General features: G+C 39.9%; 1 protein-coding gene and 1 long non-coding RNA gene across 10 annotated transcripts in view; one reads left to right on the forward strand and one right to left on the reverse strand.

The window, feature by feature from the left end:
* The first annotated feature begins 3,238 nt into the window (after positions 1-3,238).
* LOC138061461 (uncharacterized) overlaps positions 3,239-18,733 on the forward strand; it is a 28,552-nt gene continuing 13,057 nt past the window's right edge. The window contains exons 1-3 of one of the 2 annotated variants that reach the window (XR_011135229.1): positions 3,239-3,385; positions 4,954-5,029; positions 12,438-12,488. This is a non-coding gene — a long non-coding RNA (uncharacterized lncRNA). Of the gene's footprint in view, positions 3,386-4,118; positions 4,225-4,953; positions 5,030-12,437; positions 12,489-18,733 lie in introns of those variants that run through there. The other variant, XR_011135230.1, reaches the window with a different exon arrangement.
* The window catches only part of BCAS1 (brain enriched myelin associated protein 1), a 59,189-nt gene continuing 47,072 nt past the window's right edge, over positions 6,617-18,733 (reverse strand). For 7 of the 8 annotated variants that reach the window (XM_068911939.1, XM_009684015.2, XM_068911938.1 and 4 more), the window contains 3 exons: positions 17,238-17,303; positions 13,098-13,364; positions 6,617-7,734 (listed from right to left, as the gene is read on the reverse strand). In XM_068911939.1, the coding sequence (XP_068768040.1) occupies positions 7,660-7,734; positions 13,098-13,364; positions 17,238-17,303 (408 nt within the window). In that variant the 3' untranslated portion in view covers positions 6,617-7,659. The remainder of the gene's footprint in view (positions 7,735-13,097; positions 13,365-17,237; positions 17,304-18,733) is intronic. The other variant, XM_068911941.1, reaches the window with a different exon arrangement.

Raw genomic sequence — 18,733 nt, forward strand, 5'->3', positions numbered from 1 at the left:
GTACACAAGAACAAAGATACATCTGTGAACAAAAAGCTTAAGGCACACTTTCTGCAAAACCCTAAATACTATTTCCATCCCAGAATATAGACATTTACAAGTAATTCTGCCAGTAACCAGAAGTAATTTTAGTACAATGTTTGTCTCCAAGTAGTTGAAAGGACCTACTCTTGTGTCATTGACTAGGAATAGTAACTGCCATCTTTTACCCTGTCCGCAGCAGTTACATTTTTTTTTCTAAAGCTAGAAAAATAAAGCACAGATTTGACAGAAAGAGAGTAAATTTTTCTAAATTCTTGCACTTTCGGCATTGGATTTAGTTTCAGATTTCTCCAAGCTAGAACAATATGCTGTATAGGAGACAAGATGATGAATGCCTAATTTTGGGTTCAGTTAAAACAAACAACTTTCTCTAAAAGCACATGCTTTGTTTCAAAGTGACATTTGTTAAAAGCCTCAGTGTCCATATTATATTACATCACCGCAGGTCAGCTCTCATGACTGACACTGTGACATGGGACAACGAAAGAATGCAGATTTGCCTTAACCCTTGCCGATCCACATCTAGCGTGTGCTCTGGGCACACTATACAGTTCAGGTTCCTTTTTCACTCCTTCTAAACCTCCTTACAGCAATCAAGGCAGACTATGAATTAAAAACCTGTAGTGATTTTTGCTTATTGAAAAAGATAAACCTAAGATTAAAAATAAATCCTATTAAAAATAAAACCTAAGATTAATCCAGTAACCACTCAAAAATAGACTAAACTATTGACTATAGAGTGCACACACGGAAACAATATTTCACCCCATCTGGCACAGGCACACTTTCTGATGCAGACTTTCCAAAATCCAGCATCATTCTCTGACATCAAGATGTTCAGTACAAGCGTTGTTTAATTCTGTCAGTAAAGTTTTAAAGTGACATATTCTCTATACAAGAAACACCAGACTGTTTTACAGGGAAAGGCAACTTAAAAAGTAAGCTTGTTATTTCTGTGATGAATGTTCCTGTGTACTTTTGGGCTTCAGTACATTTACATTTTAGTATTGCTATTCACCTTTAAATAAATTTTGATTGAGGTCAAAGTTGTTTATGTTTTCGGGGTTGAACTTAGGTTGCCAAGTCCATATTTAGGTTTCTAACAAAAAGGAATGAGAACATATCACTTCATTGCGTTACAGGTGCACACCACTTCTGAAAATGTCATTTTTTTAATGAGCCCTTGAACAAAGGCATCGCCACAGCATTTCCAGAGAAAGGACCCCACAAACTCCAGAGGAAGCTAAACCCAGAAAAGTTTATCAAGGACTGATGCTCTCCTTCGGAGCCCATAAACAGACGCCACATGAACGAGTGAACCCATATTCCAGATGGAAAAGACAACAAAACAATCTCATGCTTGCCTGTCTCCTGAAGGATGGTTCAGTAAACAGCGGTCCCTGGCTAGTCCTGACTGAACCAGGCCTTTCTCCTGGGCAGCAAATGTGCCAGCTCTGCTCGCCTTCCCAATCCCTCCAAAGGGAGCTTAGCCTTTCTCAGCAACACATATATGAACACCAACTGGACTAACTGAGCCCACTGCAGTAAATAACCCTTATGAGGTCCCTGAGGGGCCCCTGCCACAGTAGATTGACAGAAGACTAGGACCTCGCTTTTACTTGAAAGTTTTACTGGCAGGATTGCACAGAGGTGAGACGGTGGGAGAAGGCAGCAGATAATTTTTGATTGTAAAGTATAGTAAATTACTGACAAAAGCCCTAGTGAGGATATGGGCACACTGGTTTTAAATTTATGTAGCCCATGTCTCTGGAAGGGGTGCTCTGCTGTAGTAGTAGTAGTACAACTACTTATGTCACTAAAATGCTCCTGGCATGCACCACTAGTATATTCTTTGGGCACAGGGAATATCTGCTTGTCTTCTGTTTTTGCAACACCTAAGACCAGGCACTGCTCCCAGATTCGAGATTTTGATATAGATACAGACATTCTCTGTTAATAGCTAAGTGCTAATGAAGTTATTCAGCCTCGATTACTGAATTTGACTAAGGATGCCTGCTAATTTGTGCTGCAGACATTTGAAAGGTTACTGTTCCCAGCTACTTATTCTCCTATTCTGTAGGCAAGTGGCAGATCTGACATCCTTTCAGTCACCTCAGGTCACACCCAGGGATTTTAGCTTGAACAGAGATAAAAAACCCAAGGCTGTGACACGCTTTAGCTTGAAGAGCCAGCACAGGTTTACTTCTGCAAGACTTCTATGGGGCTCCCAGTAAGAATGACCAGACTTTAGAGACTCTCCAGGTATCTAGATGTTTATACGGCCCCGATCTCCACAGGAACCAAGCACGATGCGCATTCATACACCTCCAGGGCGGTGGCAACAAGCACTTCTGTACTTACAGTCATGTAGAAATAGTGTAAACTATGTGGAGACTGGAATTCATTGGTCCCATGTATGGAGACTGAGTGAGAAGGCTCAGACACAGGATCAGAAGCAGGCAGCAGGACATCTGCATCCTGACCTGTAGCTATTCCTATAGGGCCTCACACTGCGGTAGCGATTACAGTGCTGCACGCTGCCCTGTTAACCCACGCTCCCTCCAAGCCCACACAGGTGGAGTCTGAAGCCAGCTGCTGGCAAAACCCTAAACACTCTTCCAAACTCTTTCTTCAGGCCCTTAAAGGGGGACCTTGCAGAGATGCCTGAATGCAGCGCTTTATGGCAACATGCCTGCGGAGGAATCACGACAGCAGTGTTTTGATTTGGGCCTTCTAAAGTGAATGAGTGATAGGAAGATTTTCAGTTCTACCAGACAGACATATGCTCTTATTCCTGTCAGTCTTTTGCTTATCAGGGATTATATAATCTGCTTATACAGGAATAGGTCATTTGACAATTACATGTTTTTTCCAATAGTGTAAACCAGCGTTTAAAAAACAAAAAAAGCTTCAATTGCAAATTTTTGCACGAGCAGTGAGCAGTTATTTTCCTCCACACCGACACCCACTGCCACTTACCAAACGCTGCAAAGAGAAAGGTTCCTGTGACGGCAGTGCCTCAACATATCAGGATGTTCCTGTCTCGTTTACCTGAGTAATAGAACTTCAGTTTATACCAACTAAGAACGTATTTCCCCAGTTGACTAGAAACTGCTGACAAAAAAACAGTGATAACTCTGCAAATTAATCCTCACTTCCCATATGTTTTCTAAACAGCTCTAATGAAGAGCTCACACGTACTGCAGCAGAGATGAGTCTGCAAAATCCTAATCATGGTCTGAGCGTCCTCAAAGACCGGGTCTGCTCGTGTCCAGGGCCGGGCTTTATCGCTCTCCATGCATTGCAAGAAACACAAAGGACCTTACTCTTACTCTGTGTAAAGGTAAGTGAGGGGGGTTGTGTCAAGTGCTGCATCACCTGCTTTCAGTGGGATGTGGTAAAGAAGGAATTTGGACTTTGTACCTTTCCGGTTTAAGAGCAAATTGTTAATGCTTCCTGTGCAGCAGGCTGTTTTCCTATACAGTTGAGTAGGTGACAAATTTAATAGGAAATGATTAAGTAAAAGCAAAGAGCGTTGATAAGAGATATATTCTTCGTCAAGGCTGCTGATAATCTGTTTTCAACAAATAATACAATCTTTAAGGAATTCATACACATCTTCAGCCTCTGTCAAGGCTGGTGCAGAATTTCCTGTTTTCGTGTTCTCAGAACCGCTAAACTGCTGAAGCTGCCAGTAAAGACCTGGGCTGCTTTATCCAGAAAAGGTGGAGTCTATATTATATCCAGATTCTTCATGATACTCTCAAACGAGAATACAGATATCAGAGCTATTCCATACACAACCTCAAAAAACAGGGTCAGTTCCCACCGCCACACGCGACCCGTCTGCGCCGCGAGCCCTTTCCGTTTTCTCTCTTATCACGCTATCCTTTCCGCGTACGAAACCAGCGCGAGCAAGGCCTGGCCCCAAACCTCGGCCGCCGACAGCCAAGGCGCTAGCGCTCGGAGAGGCACGGCGCGAACCGGCCTCGTCGCCGAGCACCCACGGCCGCGCTGTGCCACGCCGGGGGCGGGCCGAGAGGGCGGCTCCCCCCACCCGCCCACCCGTGCGGCCCGCGCTGCTCTGGCGTCAACCCGAGAAGCAGCAGCTGCGTGCGGGCGGGCAGGCCACGCGCCCGGCGCCCTCCCTCTCCCCGCGCCACCGCCATTTTGCGGCCCCAGGCAAGGTTCTCCTCCGCACGCACGCCTGGCGCAGCAAGCAGCCAGGCGCCGGGGGAAGAGGCGATGGCGGCTGCCCCCTAGAAGCCTGCCTGAGCAGATGGCCGTCCACAGGGGGCCCCGCTCTCAGCACTGCCTCAGTTTCCCCAGGCGCCACCTCAGTGCTCTCCCCCCACCCCCAGTCACGTAACGCGGTGACGCAGCCGGTCCGCCACGGAGTCATGGCCTAGGCAAGGCCTGGCGGCGGCCGCTGGCGCAGGCGGAGCCCGCGGGGGTCCGGCCTGGTACGGACCGGCCCCACCTGAGTAACCACCAGCCACATCCTTCTTCTTCTTCTTCTTCTTCTTCTTCTTCTTTTTTGTCTTGGAAGAGGCTGTAGGTAATGCTTACCACAAATAAACAATAGCAGCCAAAGTGCTATTACATATTTTGTGTGCCCTGGTAATTAGCTGCTGGTTATACACACAATTAATGGGTGGACTGTTTAATACCGGAAATTACATTGTTCTCTTCAGGCTGTATATGTAACAGTCAGCTGAGGGCAGTTTTACCAGGAATTATCTATAAAAACCCTCTTGAAGTTTAATGAAGTTAAACATCTGGACAGCTTCCAGAGCAGAACAATTGAGCTCGAATATACTTTCATGGCAGATAATTTGCTTTCAGGTTAGGGAAACCTGCAGCACTGAACTGAGTGCGAAATCTGATTGTTTTTCTGTGCTTGGCTTGCAGAGTCTGGCCTACAGATAACTCACCCTGCGAGGAGCAGCGCTCGTGACAGCGGAGGCAGGCTTTCCTTATGCAAAAGGTAACAATTTAAACTCATTCCATGGGGTATCTCTGTATTTCTGAGATTGCATTTGGTTCTTAAAAATTCTTAAAAAATGCCTGCAGGAGACATACCTTAAGATCACTGAAGCAGTCTGACTTGCTTCAATTCCACTCAAAAGATCCTATGTGTAAAGATAGAGTTTATTTGTTGACAACAGAGCCTTAATGCACTGTAGTGGTTTGGCTGTTTTTTAATTTGTCTTGGATTGCAGCCTTTTCCAAAGCTTTGATTTCCAAATGACTCGTTAAGCTTAAGCTTTACCGGGCCTGAACATAAAAGCTGTACTTTTATGTTTCTTACATGTCATCTGGAATGCGGAAGCTCAACTTAACTGTGGATGTGTCTCCTAAGACCTTTCTTCCTCTTGGGGCTTCATGTGCTGCTGCTTTATGAGAAGGCTGACTCCGCTTCTTCAAAGCTTTTGTTCCTGTTATCGGAGAGGAATCAAACAAAATGGGGAGTTTCTGTGTGGGAGGCAGTGCCAACACTAACCGTTATTTCATCTGCAATTATATCTGAGTGGCATAAGGGCATCCACAGCCAAACTTACTGTTTTTCTTGTTTTTCTGCCAAGAGGATTTCCTGATTCCTGAAATTATCCCCATTGCCAAGTGATATGGTCAAAATCACGTGGTGACCAGGCCTAATTGCCTCTAGAACTACAGATCTGCAGTCAGGGTAGATCTGCTCCTAAACTGCAGACCAAGAAGCTTCTCCAGTTGTTCTCTTCGGCAGGCCTGATCTGGCTATAATAATAATATTTATAATATAATTAATTACCCAGAGCACATTTTTAACTGCAGATTGCTTAGATGCTTAATATAGAGGAAATTACACCAGTCTGAAGGCGCTGTATAGCATATTCCTCTTTTCTGATAACAATCACTGTGCTGATATCTGGCACTTTCATACCAGCATGTAACTATGGTGGATGTCTCACTGTATGTAACGTTACATGCACTGGTCTAATTAAAGCTATACGCTCTTCTAGCACAGAAGCCTAAGGTTTTTCCTTTTCAGTGTGTTTTCTTTTCGGCTTTGCTGGCTATAACACACCCAGTTCTTCTCTTATGCTGCCATGAATGAGGAGCCACAGAAGTCACTGGTCCTACACTGACGTGGAAGTAGGTTACTATGAATCAGGTCTAAAATCTGTAAGCAGTCACTTTTGATTAATATTACTTTGTGTGGCATCAAAGACCTATTGTGCCAGGGAGAAGAACAGAAGGTATTGTTACAACTGAAAAACGAAGGCAGACTTTTGTGTTGTGTGCACATACAACCAGTGGCAAGTTTTCATCCTCCACTACAAGTCCACAGGTTTGCAGAGGCCACTGCAAAAATATCGTCTGCCTACAATGTTTTTCCTGTGGAGAAACATGGCTCTTTTACCTCTGTCTTTTGACTAGTAAATAATGTAATTCTGCAGATTTTGCAGAATTTAGGCAGTTTTTATGTGATAGATTTATGCCTTAGTGCCACAGCAATCACCAGAAAACAGGGGCATAAATAACAAACCCTTTGTTTTAGGATTAAAGAAGCAAATGATGACTTTTTTTTTTTTTGAAAGGATAAGTATTAGTTTATTTCATCATAAGGAAATCAAAATATACAGTACAGTATCATTCAGATGCTAGTGTGAATTAAAAAGTCAGGCCCACTGTTCCCTGTCTGAGCTAGCCCAGGGTTGAATAAACCACAGAAATCTTAAATTTTCTGTCAAATTTCTTAACTACAGTTATTACGAGAGTCTTGTGAAGCAGGGAGAGACCTGGTCAGCCTTGATTTTGTTTTTTACTAGGATTAATTACAAGTATGATATAAACAAGTATCTGATGAAACAACTAAGGTTTTTTCCTATCATCTGAAAAACATTAATAGAAGGATTGTAGGTACAGCCTTGGAGTTAGGACTGCAGTGGGGACGTGGGTGCCCCTGTACGTGCCTATTAGAACCTTAAATAGTTTTTAATTTGTTATCCCACCTCACCAAGACAAGAGAGAAGTTGTCTCAATCATGTAAAGCCTTTGCGTTTTAGCTTTTTAATTTACATTAATAACCAATATGAAGCATAACCTTATAACCACTGATTCTATTATACTGCAGACTTTGCTAATTTCAGCACTATTGAAAACCACAAAAGGTGGCTTGGTTGTTTTTACTTTTAGGTATAAAGTTTATCAAAGGAGTTTTTTTTTTTTTTCCCTGGCTGCTGTAAAGCTCACTAGTTGAGGATTTGTTTCTCATGCCTTACTGCACAAACTGCATTCCTTTGTCACATGCACTTTTTCTGTCATTTATTTAATTCACTACCACTTTCTTACCTTACATGCACTACCCTCCATAGACTTAAAATCATCCACAGGACCTTTCTTTAAATGTAATACTACACATTGCTTCTTGACAGAGTTTTGGTTTAATCTTTACAGTTAACTTTCTAGCATCTAATCAACAAATCCTGTAAATGATATACCCTAAATGATACACCAATGTTTGCTTTAGCCTCAGGCATTTGATGACAGCCATATAAAGGAAGATAATGAGTCATCTTTACTGCATGGGAGCTTTTAGAGAGCTGCTGATCCTTCAGCAGCCAAGTGTATTCATTACTTGGATTTCCCAGCAGGTAGGATAGACACGGGATCTGTTTGCACTTCGGCATCAGACATCCTTTTGGGACCCTGTGAAATAAGATACAGAAATTTATAAATATTGTTGAACATTTCACAACAGTTAAGTCTGGAATTATGTGTTAGGTCTGGCATTATTCTCATTAAAATATCCCTGGCCCAGATGGTTCACTGAAACCATGATCTCTGGGTTAAGAGTCCTTCAAGCATGATTAATAGTTATATTATAGCCAGCCTTGGACTGCTCTAAGTTAAAGGAACGTTAAATACTTTTATGCATGACAGTTATGACAGTTATTTGACAATGTTAGAGTGAAACAACTGTTTTACACTACAAATAAAATTTTCATTTTGGAACTAGTTCAGGACACTAATCTGACTTAGGTGAAGGAAATGCACTGGTCTAGATACACCAACTAAATTTTTGACCAATAATTGACAAAAGCTGGGCGTTATTTTAAGATGCCTTGACCCAGTTTTACTGGCCTTGAAGCCATTGAACATTTCAGAACAGCAAAATGGCTCCACAAATTTTAGAGGTTACAGTTAACACTGTATGTGGATGCAAATCCTGTTTGTAGCCAGACACCTAAATCGTTATATGCTTAGCAGAGTAATATAGTGACAAAGCTATAGCTGACTGCTAAATGCTTTCCCTACAATACGAACTGTGAAGAATCATGTGCTAATTGTCCTTTCACACAGTTATGTTTCACATGGGAAACCTGACTCATCACTTCAGGTCACCATAGGATTGTTCTGTATCAGACTGGGGGAGTGAAAGATCCTGACTTCCTCATCCCTTTTAGGGAGGTAACGGCAGTATTTTTTATATGGATTAGGCTCAAATTCATTTGTATCCTTCTAATTTTTCACCTTTGAAAATCTTCAGTATGAAAAAGAGCAGCTAACAATCACAACGGACTGAGAGAATCCTCTGCCTTTTGCTAAATGCAATCCTGTGCTGGTGGGAGTTACAGCTCTGCTTACTGCAATGGATTTGCTTCTACTTACATCATTGTTGAATTTGGAACAAACAGTAGAACAGGGTGATGTTTTTTGGCTATGTGTATCCAGCAGCATACAGAAACACTTAAAATATATTGAAACAGGTTCTAATGCCTATCAAACAGTACCAAACAAGCTAGTCATTCCAAATTTGTCCAGCAATCCTAACGGTCTAGACTGTTAGATGATTTCTTACATTACAAGATTAACTTGGGGGTCTATCAGCTGTAACGGTTCCTGTGCATGGTTTAATAAAGATATTAAACCATTTCTAGGCTGACCTAGGAAATAAGATGATACTATTTTCTGCATTTCCTATAAATGATGCAGACTGGGTGATCCTTTCAGATAATCCCCATTTTGACTCATGTAGCACATTTGCAGAACATTGTCATATGTTAGTGTTTGCCTATGCTACAGTCTCTCTGCTGCACCCATTTTCAAGGTGGCTTGCTGATTAAAATAGGAAGCTTGGAAGGAGACTCACCAATGATTCCTGTTAAACTGGAATTTCCAAGCCTTTTGTGAAATACAGAGCTTTGTTCCTGTGCTTTTAATGGACAAATTCCAGATCTGTTCTCAGGTTCAGAAGCATAAGTGCCATAGGCTCACAAGTTGCTCTCCGTTACTTTTTATGACCCTCATAAGCTCAGTGGAAGTTGTCCCCCTTTGTGACGGTTAAGCTGGAACATATTTAATTTGGCAGAACCCTTTAAAGTGCGTACGTAGGAATGTCATGGAGTTGGGGTAGTTGATTTTTCAGCTTGTCTTCATCAGAAGTTTTTGTCAGGATACCCAATAATTCTGATCTGAATAGGCCAGGAGGATAGTTTCCGCATGCTAAGCGCTCCCAGCTTCGAACAGCGTCAGTATGAGTTATTTATTTCAGCTCAGAAAACAATGCCTTTATCCTTTTTTTTTTTCTTTGTAAATACAAATCTGTCTAATTATCTAGGTTACAAATTCATCTTTTTTGCTCTAGGAACAGTCATTGGACCTTACTGTCTGTGCCAGAACCATGCAAGTTGTGCCATAGCACTGTTTGCTTGTTTAAGTGGCTCCATTTGTATCAAAAGTTTCAGCATTTGTTGGCCTAAAATGGGAGCAGATGCCTGAACTGAAGTGTTCTCGTCAACTGCTTTCCTGCAATATGACATCCTTTTACACTGTGCCATTTTCCAGAGAAATCAACAGGTTCAAGAGAGAACATTGTTAACATACTGCTATGGAAATAGCTGACCAGAATTTAGGGAGAGCTCAGTGGGCATGGATTATGTGAGCAGGTAAGGCCTATTGGATCTCCTGTTAAATATCTTCCATTTTCTCAGCATAGAGCTCAATATTTTGTCCGAGAAGTAGTTACCAGGTACCTGAGCTGTTATCTTGAAGGGAAATTTCAGGATTGGTTTCTTTCTGATATAATACTTTTAGATTAGTGATTACACCTTCCTGAGACTTAATTTGATCACATATGAGATATGGAGATTATTTTTTGGAACTATTGCAGAATAGGTTTCTTAGGTGTGGGTAATCTTCTTAGAGAAATAAGAAGAGAGGTGGTCATTCTCTGTGAAATATTTTTCATACACAGATCTCTTTGGTTTTAAATTTAATTCTTCTTGTAGAAAGGAGCCAGAATGTCCAGTGCAAATGGGACTATGTACTTAAACGCTTCAGGAGCAGGTTGTTTTCCCCAGTTCAAAAGGAGAATAAACTGGTCAAATCAGCTATAGTGTTATCAAGAACTTTGCTTTTTTTTTTTTTAAAGTGCCATCTTCTATTAATGGGAGATGTGGAGATACTATTGGCCTCTATAAATACAGCAGAAGATAACGGACTACACAGTTGAACTGTCTGGCATACTCTTTGAACATGCAAAACTATCTCACAGAGCATCTCTTCCTCCTATGCCTTTATTCTGCCTTTTTTTTTTTTTTTTTTCTCTAGTATGGTCTTTTTACTTCTGTACAATCTCTCCTCTATTGATCAAAAGCTTTCTCCTCTCCTTTGAATCAGAGATACCTTTCCTGCATCTCCGAGTGTTTTAAGAACTTGCACTTGAAAGGATGTTTCCTTGCTTGGTTACACTTCCTAATCTCTCTGGAATAATTCTAAATTTGTATCTATTGTTACACTCTACAAAAGATTTTTGGATACGGTTTGTGTGAATGACATTATACAAAATAAAGTACAACTGTCAACAAGCAGAGAAGCCCATTCTCATACACTAGCTTCTGTGAGAATTTTGGCAGAGGAAGGCTCTCAGGACTTAATTTCAGCAAATCTCCAGACCAGGAAAACAAATCTCGAATATCTCCAGAAATAACAGAGGTAGTTAACATTTACCTATTTCTAGATAACGTACGCCAGAAAAATGTATCTCTTTCTCCTTTCCTCCAGTTGACATAAGAGATCTGTTACCATTTTCTAAGTGGTTTAAGTAACAGAGCTCCCGATTTCACTTCTAGGAGCAGGGAAGGGCAGTTTCAAGTATAGATTGCAGAATACTACAGCTACACACCGTGGTTGTGAGTGTGACTCACATGTTACACAATCACACCACTGTGTGGACACACAATGGCAATTTCATGCAGCAATTTGGAGGCAGGAGGTGAAGAAAGAAAAGTGCATATGCTCGAGCATACATGTGTTTGATAATTTCATATAGCTAGTATAACATACAGATACATATAAAGCAACAGCCTGGCCTTTTCACGTTGTGCTAAGTAAAAAGATTTCTCCTCTTGATTTCAGTGGGTGCCATAGATTAATGGAAGTCAGTGGAAGTTGTTGGTTACGATAGGTGAGCTCCATGACTTCCTTGTTCCATTGAAATCTACAGGAAAATCCCACTGATTCGTAATAGATCAGGATTTTACTGCAGAACAGTGGGGTGAAACACAAAAAGCAGAAGTGGCTGGACAGTTATTAATAAATCCCACAGAAAGAGTTCATTCTTTTGTTCTTAATCCCCCTGCTAACATGTAATTATTTTGGTAATGCAAATAGCTCTTTGTAGGATATAGAGTAATTCTGTGAAATGTGTGTAAATTAAACACTTCTTATGATGTGGAAAAACATCTGCCTCAAAATGAGTCATAGTGGTCTGTATAGCAGCCTAACTTTATAACCGAGCGTTCTAACAGAGCTAATTTTCACATCAGTGTTACCATTTCAATATGTATTACTTGACTTTTCTTCTTTCAAGCCTGGAGGGCTGCCTAACTGTTTTTTCCTTTTATTACAGCCTTAGAAGCAGAGTAGGGAAGAAAGTAAAAGCTCTATATAAGTCTCACAGCAACCAGATTCACTACAAAGCGTTGCAGGTGATGTAGTCAAATCAGTTTAGACTCTTTGCAGCACTTAGAATTTGTGATGAAGCTCAGTTTGCAAATGAGCTTTCCAAAAGATGCTAAAAGTGACCTCATAGCTCTGTGGATTCATTGCTGTTGTGGCAGATTGCAAGGAAAAAGGAGTAATCTGCTTCCTTTCAACTGATTTATAAAAAGCAATGGAAATCTGCCCTCTTGCAGTGAAGCTTGAAAGGTAGCCCCAGGTCTAGCTTGTGTTTTTGTTTCTGCATTGACCTCTGAATGTGGTTGAGGAGGAAAAAAAGAAAAGGAGGAGGAGATGAAGAGTTCCCACCTATTGAGGGCTCTGGGGAAGCTCTAGTTGCATCAGTAATACCAAGCCTTGTAGAAAGTTGGATTTTTAGTATCTTGAATTCTTTTGTATCTACATTTCAGGTTTTGGTGAAGGGAGCATGGCAAGCCAAGAGTGAGATTTTACAAAATAAGGTAGGAAGAAAAAATACACCCGTATTTTTTGTGCTCTAACTAGTCTATTACTGCTTGATAATGCAAGGAGCTTACCTAGTGATAGCACTTGTCAGCTCCCATCCACCAAGAGGTCTACCCTGTTTTTTCTCCTGGAGGTTCATTTACCCCTTCTTGCAGGGGATGCCCACGCTGCTTTGAAGCAGCAGCTGAACCACCATCGTTGCAGGCAGATGTACTCTGGTAAACCCGCACTTTTCCTTTATATATACACCATAATTTGTAGGTTGTTCAGTACCTGCTACAGGGAGAGAGTTGAGTCATCCCTGTAGCCAGGGCATGAACCTCTAAAACAGGGGTGTGGGAACAACTGTAGCTGTCCCATCATAAAATGTACCTGCCTATGAAGCCCAAGGCCCAAGTTTTTTTTAGCCTCTGACTAAAAAAATTGCTGTTTTTTGGTCTTAGTCCTGAAAGCTGCTTGTAAAATTGCGCTCCTGTGTTCTAACCCCCTGTGCCATCTGGAGCACTGTGCACCAGAGCACGAATCTCATGTGGTAAACAATTTACAGGTCTGGTGTTTAAATCAGCTGCATAATGACTTTAAAAGGTAGGATGAAATTAACGTACGAGGCCCTTTAAAAACCCTCCAAATGACTGCCTCTTCTCTGTCTTCTTGAAGGAGGGTTCCTTTGAAGTGTCTCCTCCATTCTGGATAGCATCGGTCTCAGTTGTTTGCTGCTCTCTGAAGTCTGGCTGCTCTCTGGTTTCCTGTTTGTTGCCTTTCTGCTTGCTCAGCTCCACTGTAGACTTCTTGTCTTTTGAACTCTCTTTGCTCTTTTGGCCCACAGGTTCACTTTCAGCTGGGGCAACTGGCCTCTCTGTGGAGTTTGATGTCTAAAGCAGTTTCAAACAATGGTTATTTTTAGTGGGGAAATGTAAACATTTTGGCAGGCGATCCATAAATGCATTAAAAAATGAAAGGCCACCTGTCAGGGAGAAATCCTGCTATCCAACAGGTTTTCACTTACAAAGTTTGAGACTGACTCCTGCAGCCTTGACTTTGGGAAGTACTCCCAGGGAGATTTGATAGGATTACTTATGAGCAAAGACTGCAAGATCAAGCCATTACTGCATAGACTTGTTTGTCTATGCTGAAGCTCCTTTAGGAGGCAGAGAACACGGACGGAAAGATGCACAGTCATAGGCATGCACTTTCAACTGTGACTCCTTCAACTTCTGCATCCCGGGCTGTGAAAGTTCCCGAAAAGTGCAAGAGTAAGGTTTGAGAGAGAAAGGAAGTAACCGACATCAAAGTAAAGGATAAAAAATGAAAGATAAATAAAAGTCCCCTCTATAAAATTGCAACATTCCACCAAAAATTAACAACATACGATTTGCCTATGGAAGGCCAGTGTTACAGAAAATTCCGCATAGAAATGCAAAAGAAGAGACAGTGAATATTCCAAAGATAAACACAATGACAGGGCACCTATTTATAGGAAAGGCAAAGATTCTGAAACTCAGAAAAGAACGGCATGTGATTGAAGTTCACAGGACAAAATTCAGATCTGGCAAACAAAGAGGATAAGACAAGGAAACTGTTTCCGTAGTAGCAAATAACTAGATATGTTTTTGCTAGGAAATCTGCTTGCAAATAGGATTTTCTTTTTCCTTATGCCAAAAATCATATTACCTTATTTATTTATCTATTAAAATAATAATAGAAATGTTGTCGTAATTAAGCGCGCAAATTTGTCATGTTTAAATGCTGGAAATCTGACACTTGCGCTCAGGCGATAGCTTAGAGCTTAATGATGTGTACTTTTCCCAACTTTGGGATATTATCATTACTCTGGAAAAGTTTAGTGTTCTTCTAAAAGCCTACAGTTATATGTTTACGTGACAAGCTTAGCTTTCATTAAAAACAAAGACATTTTTAAACATCATGATATCAGAGAAAAATCTGAAAGCAGAAACTCTAGAGAAATAGTATGCAAATAAACCTATCATCAGATATATTTCAAAAAAAAATCTCAACTCAATCTCTGGGGTTGTTTTGGGGAAACAAGAAAGAGAGGGGATGGCAATGCTACTACTGGCCTTTTTCATTTGATTCTCCTTTTTTCCCTACCCAGTCTTTGAAAAAAAAAAAAAAGTTAGTTATTAGAACCTTTCTTGCAGCAACTGTTTAATGCATTCAGTTTTGACTGTTCAGCTTAAGTCCTCAACAAAAGATGTGCTTATATTTAACTAATTCCCTTCCTAAGGGCAGACATTTATATGTGGGTGTATATTTGCTTATATCCGATTTGTCTGCTTTTACATGTAAAATATACAGTCATGAGGCTAGCCTTTTTTCATTCTCTTTACTCTAGTTCTGCAGCAGAGACATGAAGACAATGCATGAAATGTGGAGGTGCAGTCCTATGAACAATAGCCCCATGCACCACAGGCAGTCTGAAAGCTAAAATTTTATTAAAGCAAATTCAAGAACCTCAAAATACAAAAGGACTGCTAGGTCTAACTATACAGACATTGCATGCTATCTGCATCTTGTTCACCTCACTTGAGGAAAGAGACCTGCTTCAATGCACTTTTGAGTGCCCAAGTGATGCAGAATCTCTCCTAGTACAAGGAGCTTCATAAACCCAAATGTAATTCTGTCTGTTTTTCATTCTGACTCACTTCAGCTACCAAAAGGGAGGCACTCGGTTGCTCGCCCCATCAGTTAGCTTTACAAGATCCTTGTAATTTGCCCTGGTTTGCTTTTGAAATGTATCTCTTTGGTGCAGTTGCAGATATGCATATTCAGTTCAGAAATAACCACATCACCCAAAATACTCCTATGAGATTGGATAGGTCTGAGTTCAAAGGTGCCAGAACAACTTCTGTCCTGTATTAACACTCTGTGAAATCTGTGGGTTTACTTTGTGGGTGAAAAATTGCAGTAGAATCTTCCTTACCACTTGTATTTGATTGTATAGGTGCCTTGTAGTTACAGTACTGCAGTCAAATCCAAACTGGAGGCAACAGGACTATTTCTATGAGCAGGTGTGGGCCTTTGATGTTAGTCAAACAAAACACTTTAAAAATATTCATAATATATTTCCCAGGCATAATAAGAAAAAAAATCAGATAATCTCTTTGAGGTGTTTCATCTTAACCCTGAAAGGCAGGAAATTGACATATTTTATATTGATGGGAGCAGCTCAGGAAATAAAAAGTGAAAGCTATGAATAATGAAACATGTTAATGTTTCTTATTCTAAAGGTTGATCTACAACCTGGGCTGATCTGATCTTCAGTGCCACTGAAAAAAAATAATAAAAGATTACCGGGATAGTATTTTTCCCTGTCGTGTTACAGGAGGCCTTAATCCAAGGCTCCTTTTTAAACGCAAAAGAAAGACCTCATAAATTTCAGTGGAATTTGGATCAATGCTCTAATGCATTTCTGCAGCATGCAGAATGGCAGTAAGGAAAAGTGAACAAGAATCACAGCATTCCAGAAACACTACAGGATAATTTAAGGAGATGATTGTTTCACACAAATTCTAAAACAGGAAAAAGTCACAAAAGCAGATACATTCTTCTCCCGAGTGGTTTTATATAGTAAAACTATGCTAATTTATACCAGTATAAGTGAGAGAAGAAGGAGGACTTATAAGTTGGTTTAAAAAAATGGAAAGAAACTGATTGCTACTTAAAATAATAAGAAATAGACCCAGGACTGTAACTTTTAGTCACCTAACTGGATTGTCTGAAAAAAACCCGAACAAACTATTGTATGAAATAAGGAACAAAGATCACGGTACAAAGCCTTCTATATTCTGGGATGCTCTTAGAGAAATAATTTGCAGAGATTAACCTTAGTATCATGGGACATCATGAAAAAGGGAAAAGTGAGAAGATCATTTTGCTATTAATAAAAACAGAAAATAAGGAAAATTTGAAAGGCCAGTTTTCAATATAACTTCAGTTTTTCTCTTGGGTTAAAGAAAGCCCTATGTCTATACACAGAACTTAATTCTTATCTGTTGTTGCTGGTGTTAATCATGCTGAAGAACTGGACTTGTAACAGATGAGGGTTTCACTCAGAAAAGATAACAGTATTTGCATTTCCAGTGAAAAAGTGATTTTCTGAAGTATTTTTCAAGCTGTGAAGAATGTAACGTAAAGGTCACATCCAAAGTTTTGGTTCAGATTTTATGAACAGAGAATCACAGAACAAAGAATAAGGAGGAGCTATTGTCATGTTTTTTTCTTATATTTCAGTGAAAAGTTTTCATTTTCACTTTCACTTTTCTTCCATGCAGTTTCCATCTAAATGATTCTATCCTCAGCAAACACAAGTAAATCTACAAAATAAAAATTATTCTAGATGTATGTAGTTCGTTTCACTGCCTAAGCCAAGGAATGTGCAGAAAGTAAAATAATGGGGAGGGAGAGGGGAGAGAGAGAGGGAGGGAGAGAGAGAGAGAGAGAGAAACAAAACTGAACATAAAAACACTTTAAGTATTTTATTTTAACAAAAGAAAAACATTTCAAAAAAAACATGATTTTTAATCTGACAGTGATCCTTTAAAATCATGTTTAATAGGATGAATAGGTAAAATAAAGAGATAAATAATTAATTAAATAAATAAATACATGAAACTTAGCGTGAATCACTTTTCTGGTAGTGATTGTTACATTTCCAAAGCTACGAGGTGTATGGAAGTAGGTGACAGGAACCCATCACCAAAAGATGAAAAAATCCAGGCACTTACTTGGTGATTGGGGTTTGGCCCATTTACCTCTTCTGATTTGGTTGTCCCTCCATCACCCTTGACTGACTAAAATAACAAAGGATTATAGGACTTCTAACTCGGATCTTGTTTTAAGCAATATGAAAACACACATGAATCAAACAATGCAAGGTTCAATTTAAGGATGTTCTCTACAACACTAAAACAAAACCAGACATTTCAGAGTATCTATCGACATTTTTGAAATACCCACATCTCTAAGGTAGATTTTTCCCAGATCATTTATAAGTGATGTAACTGTTTTTTCAAAGGCAATTTTCCCATTTAGGCTTGAGAAATATGAATGGGGTCTCAGTGGACCAGAGATCATGTCATCTGATAAACCAGGTAGTGCTATCAACCCTTTCGTTTCAAGAAAAGAGCTTTCGCTTGCATTTCAGGGACAACCCTATCTTATCTGTTGGGACTTCCTGTTTATTTAACCATATTAGTGCATATAGGGAATAATTAAAACCTACTCAGCTTCATAGATATATTTTTATATTTTGTCATAGTCATCCATTTTTCACAATTTTCAATTTCCAGTTTATGCCTTCCCTCTCAAATGAATGTGTACCTCAGGGTGACAGCTCTTCTTGCTGCCCACTGTTTCTAGCCAGAGCAATCAAAGCAGACCCTGAGGCTGTAGCACAGGCAAGTCATTCAAAGGAAATCTTGACTCTGAACTATATTTTTAAGGTATGATCCCCTGTATCTATCTTAAAAATAACAAAAACCTGAAAACCTGTTTGACAAAACTGGCTCAATGAGTGAATATTATAAGATCAGTGACAATTAGATTGGATTTTGGTTACTATTAGTAATATAAAAGAAACAAAAATGATGATATGTGCATGTTTAATTAAAAAGCATGCTGGAGAGTTCAACATGATATTCTCCTGAGTATCATTTAAGCCACAGAGTAGCAAAGCATAAAATAAACTCCAGAATTTCAAAGTGCCTGAATTTAAATGTCATTTTTCATTGCATAAATTCAATGAAAACAATGAAAGGATATGACTTTTGCTCTAAAGATAGATCAAGCGGATTTGTGGTTTTTCTGCAGCTTGTAGGTTTGTATCTTGCAGCACAACATTATCAGCTTGATCCTACGTACAATGTTATGACAAGGATCTGTTTCAGTGTCTAATTTTCCTATAAAACCTTGGAAAATCAGTATGTAGCAGCAGCACGATAGAAAACTAAACCACTCTATGACAATTCATTACCTGCTACAAATTGTGAGAACAAATATTCTCCTTCTGGAGCATGCCTTTGCTCAGACTCTTGCATGCTTATGCTCATGAGAGCTTTTATCTGTGTGAGAGGTTGTAGAAATGGAGAAGAGGAAGCACAGTGTGGTCTGTCTTAACATTACAGGCTAGTAACTCAGTCCAGAGTGTATGAAGATGTATTGTGATAAGATCTAGTTTTCATTTCTATTTCAGTGACTCTTTAAATGCCTTCAGAGAAATGTA

This window comes from Struthio camelus, chromosome 18 (assembly GCF_040807025.1).
Source record: "Struthio camelus isolate bStrCam1 chromosome 18, bStrCam1.hap1, whole genome shotgun sequence".
NCBI lineage: Eukaryota > Metazoa > Chordata > Aves > Struthioniformes > Struthionidae > Struthio > Struthio camelus.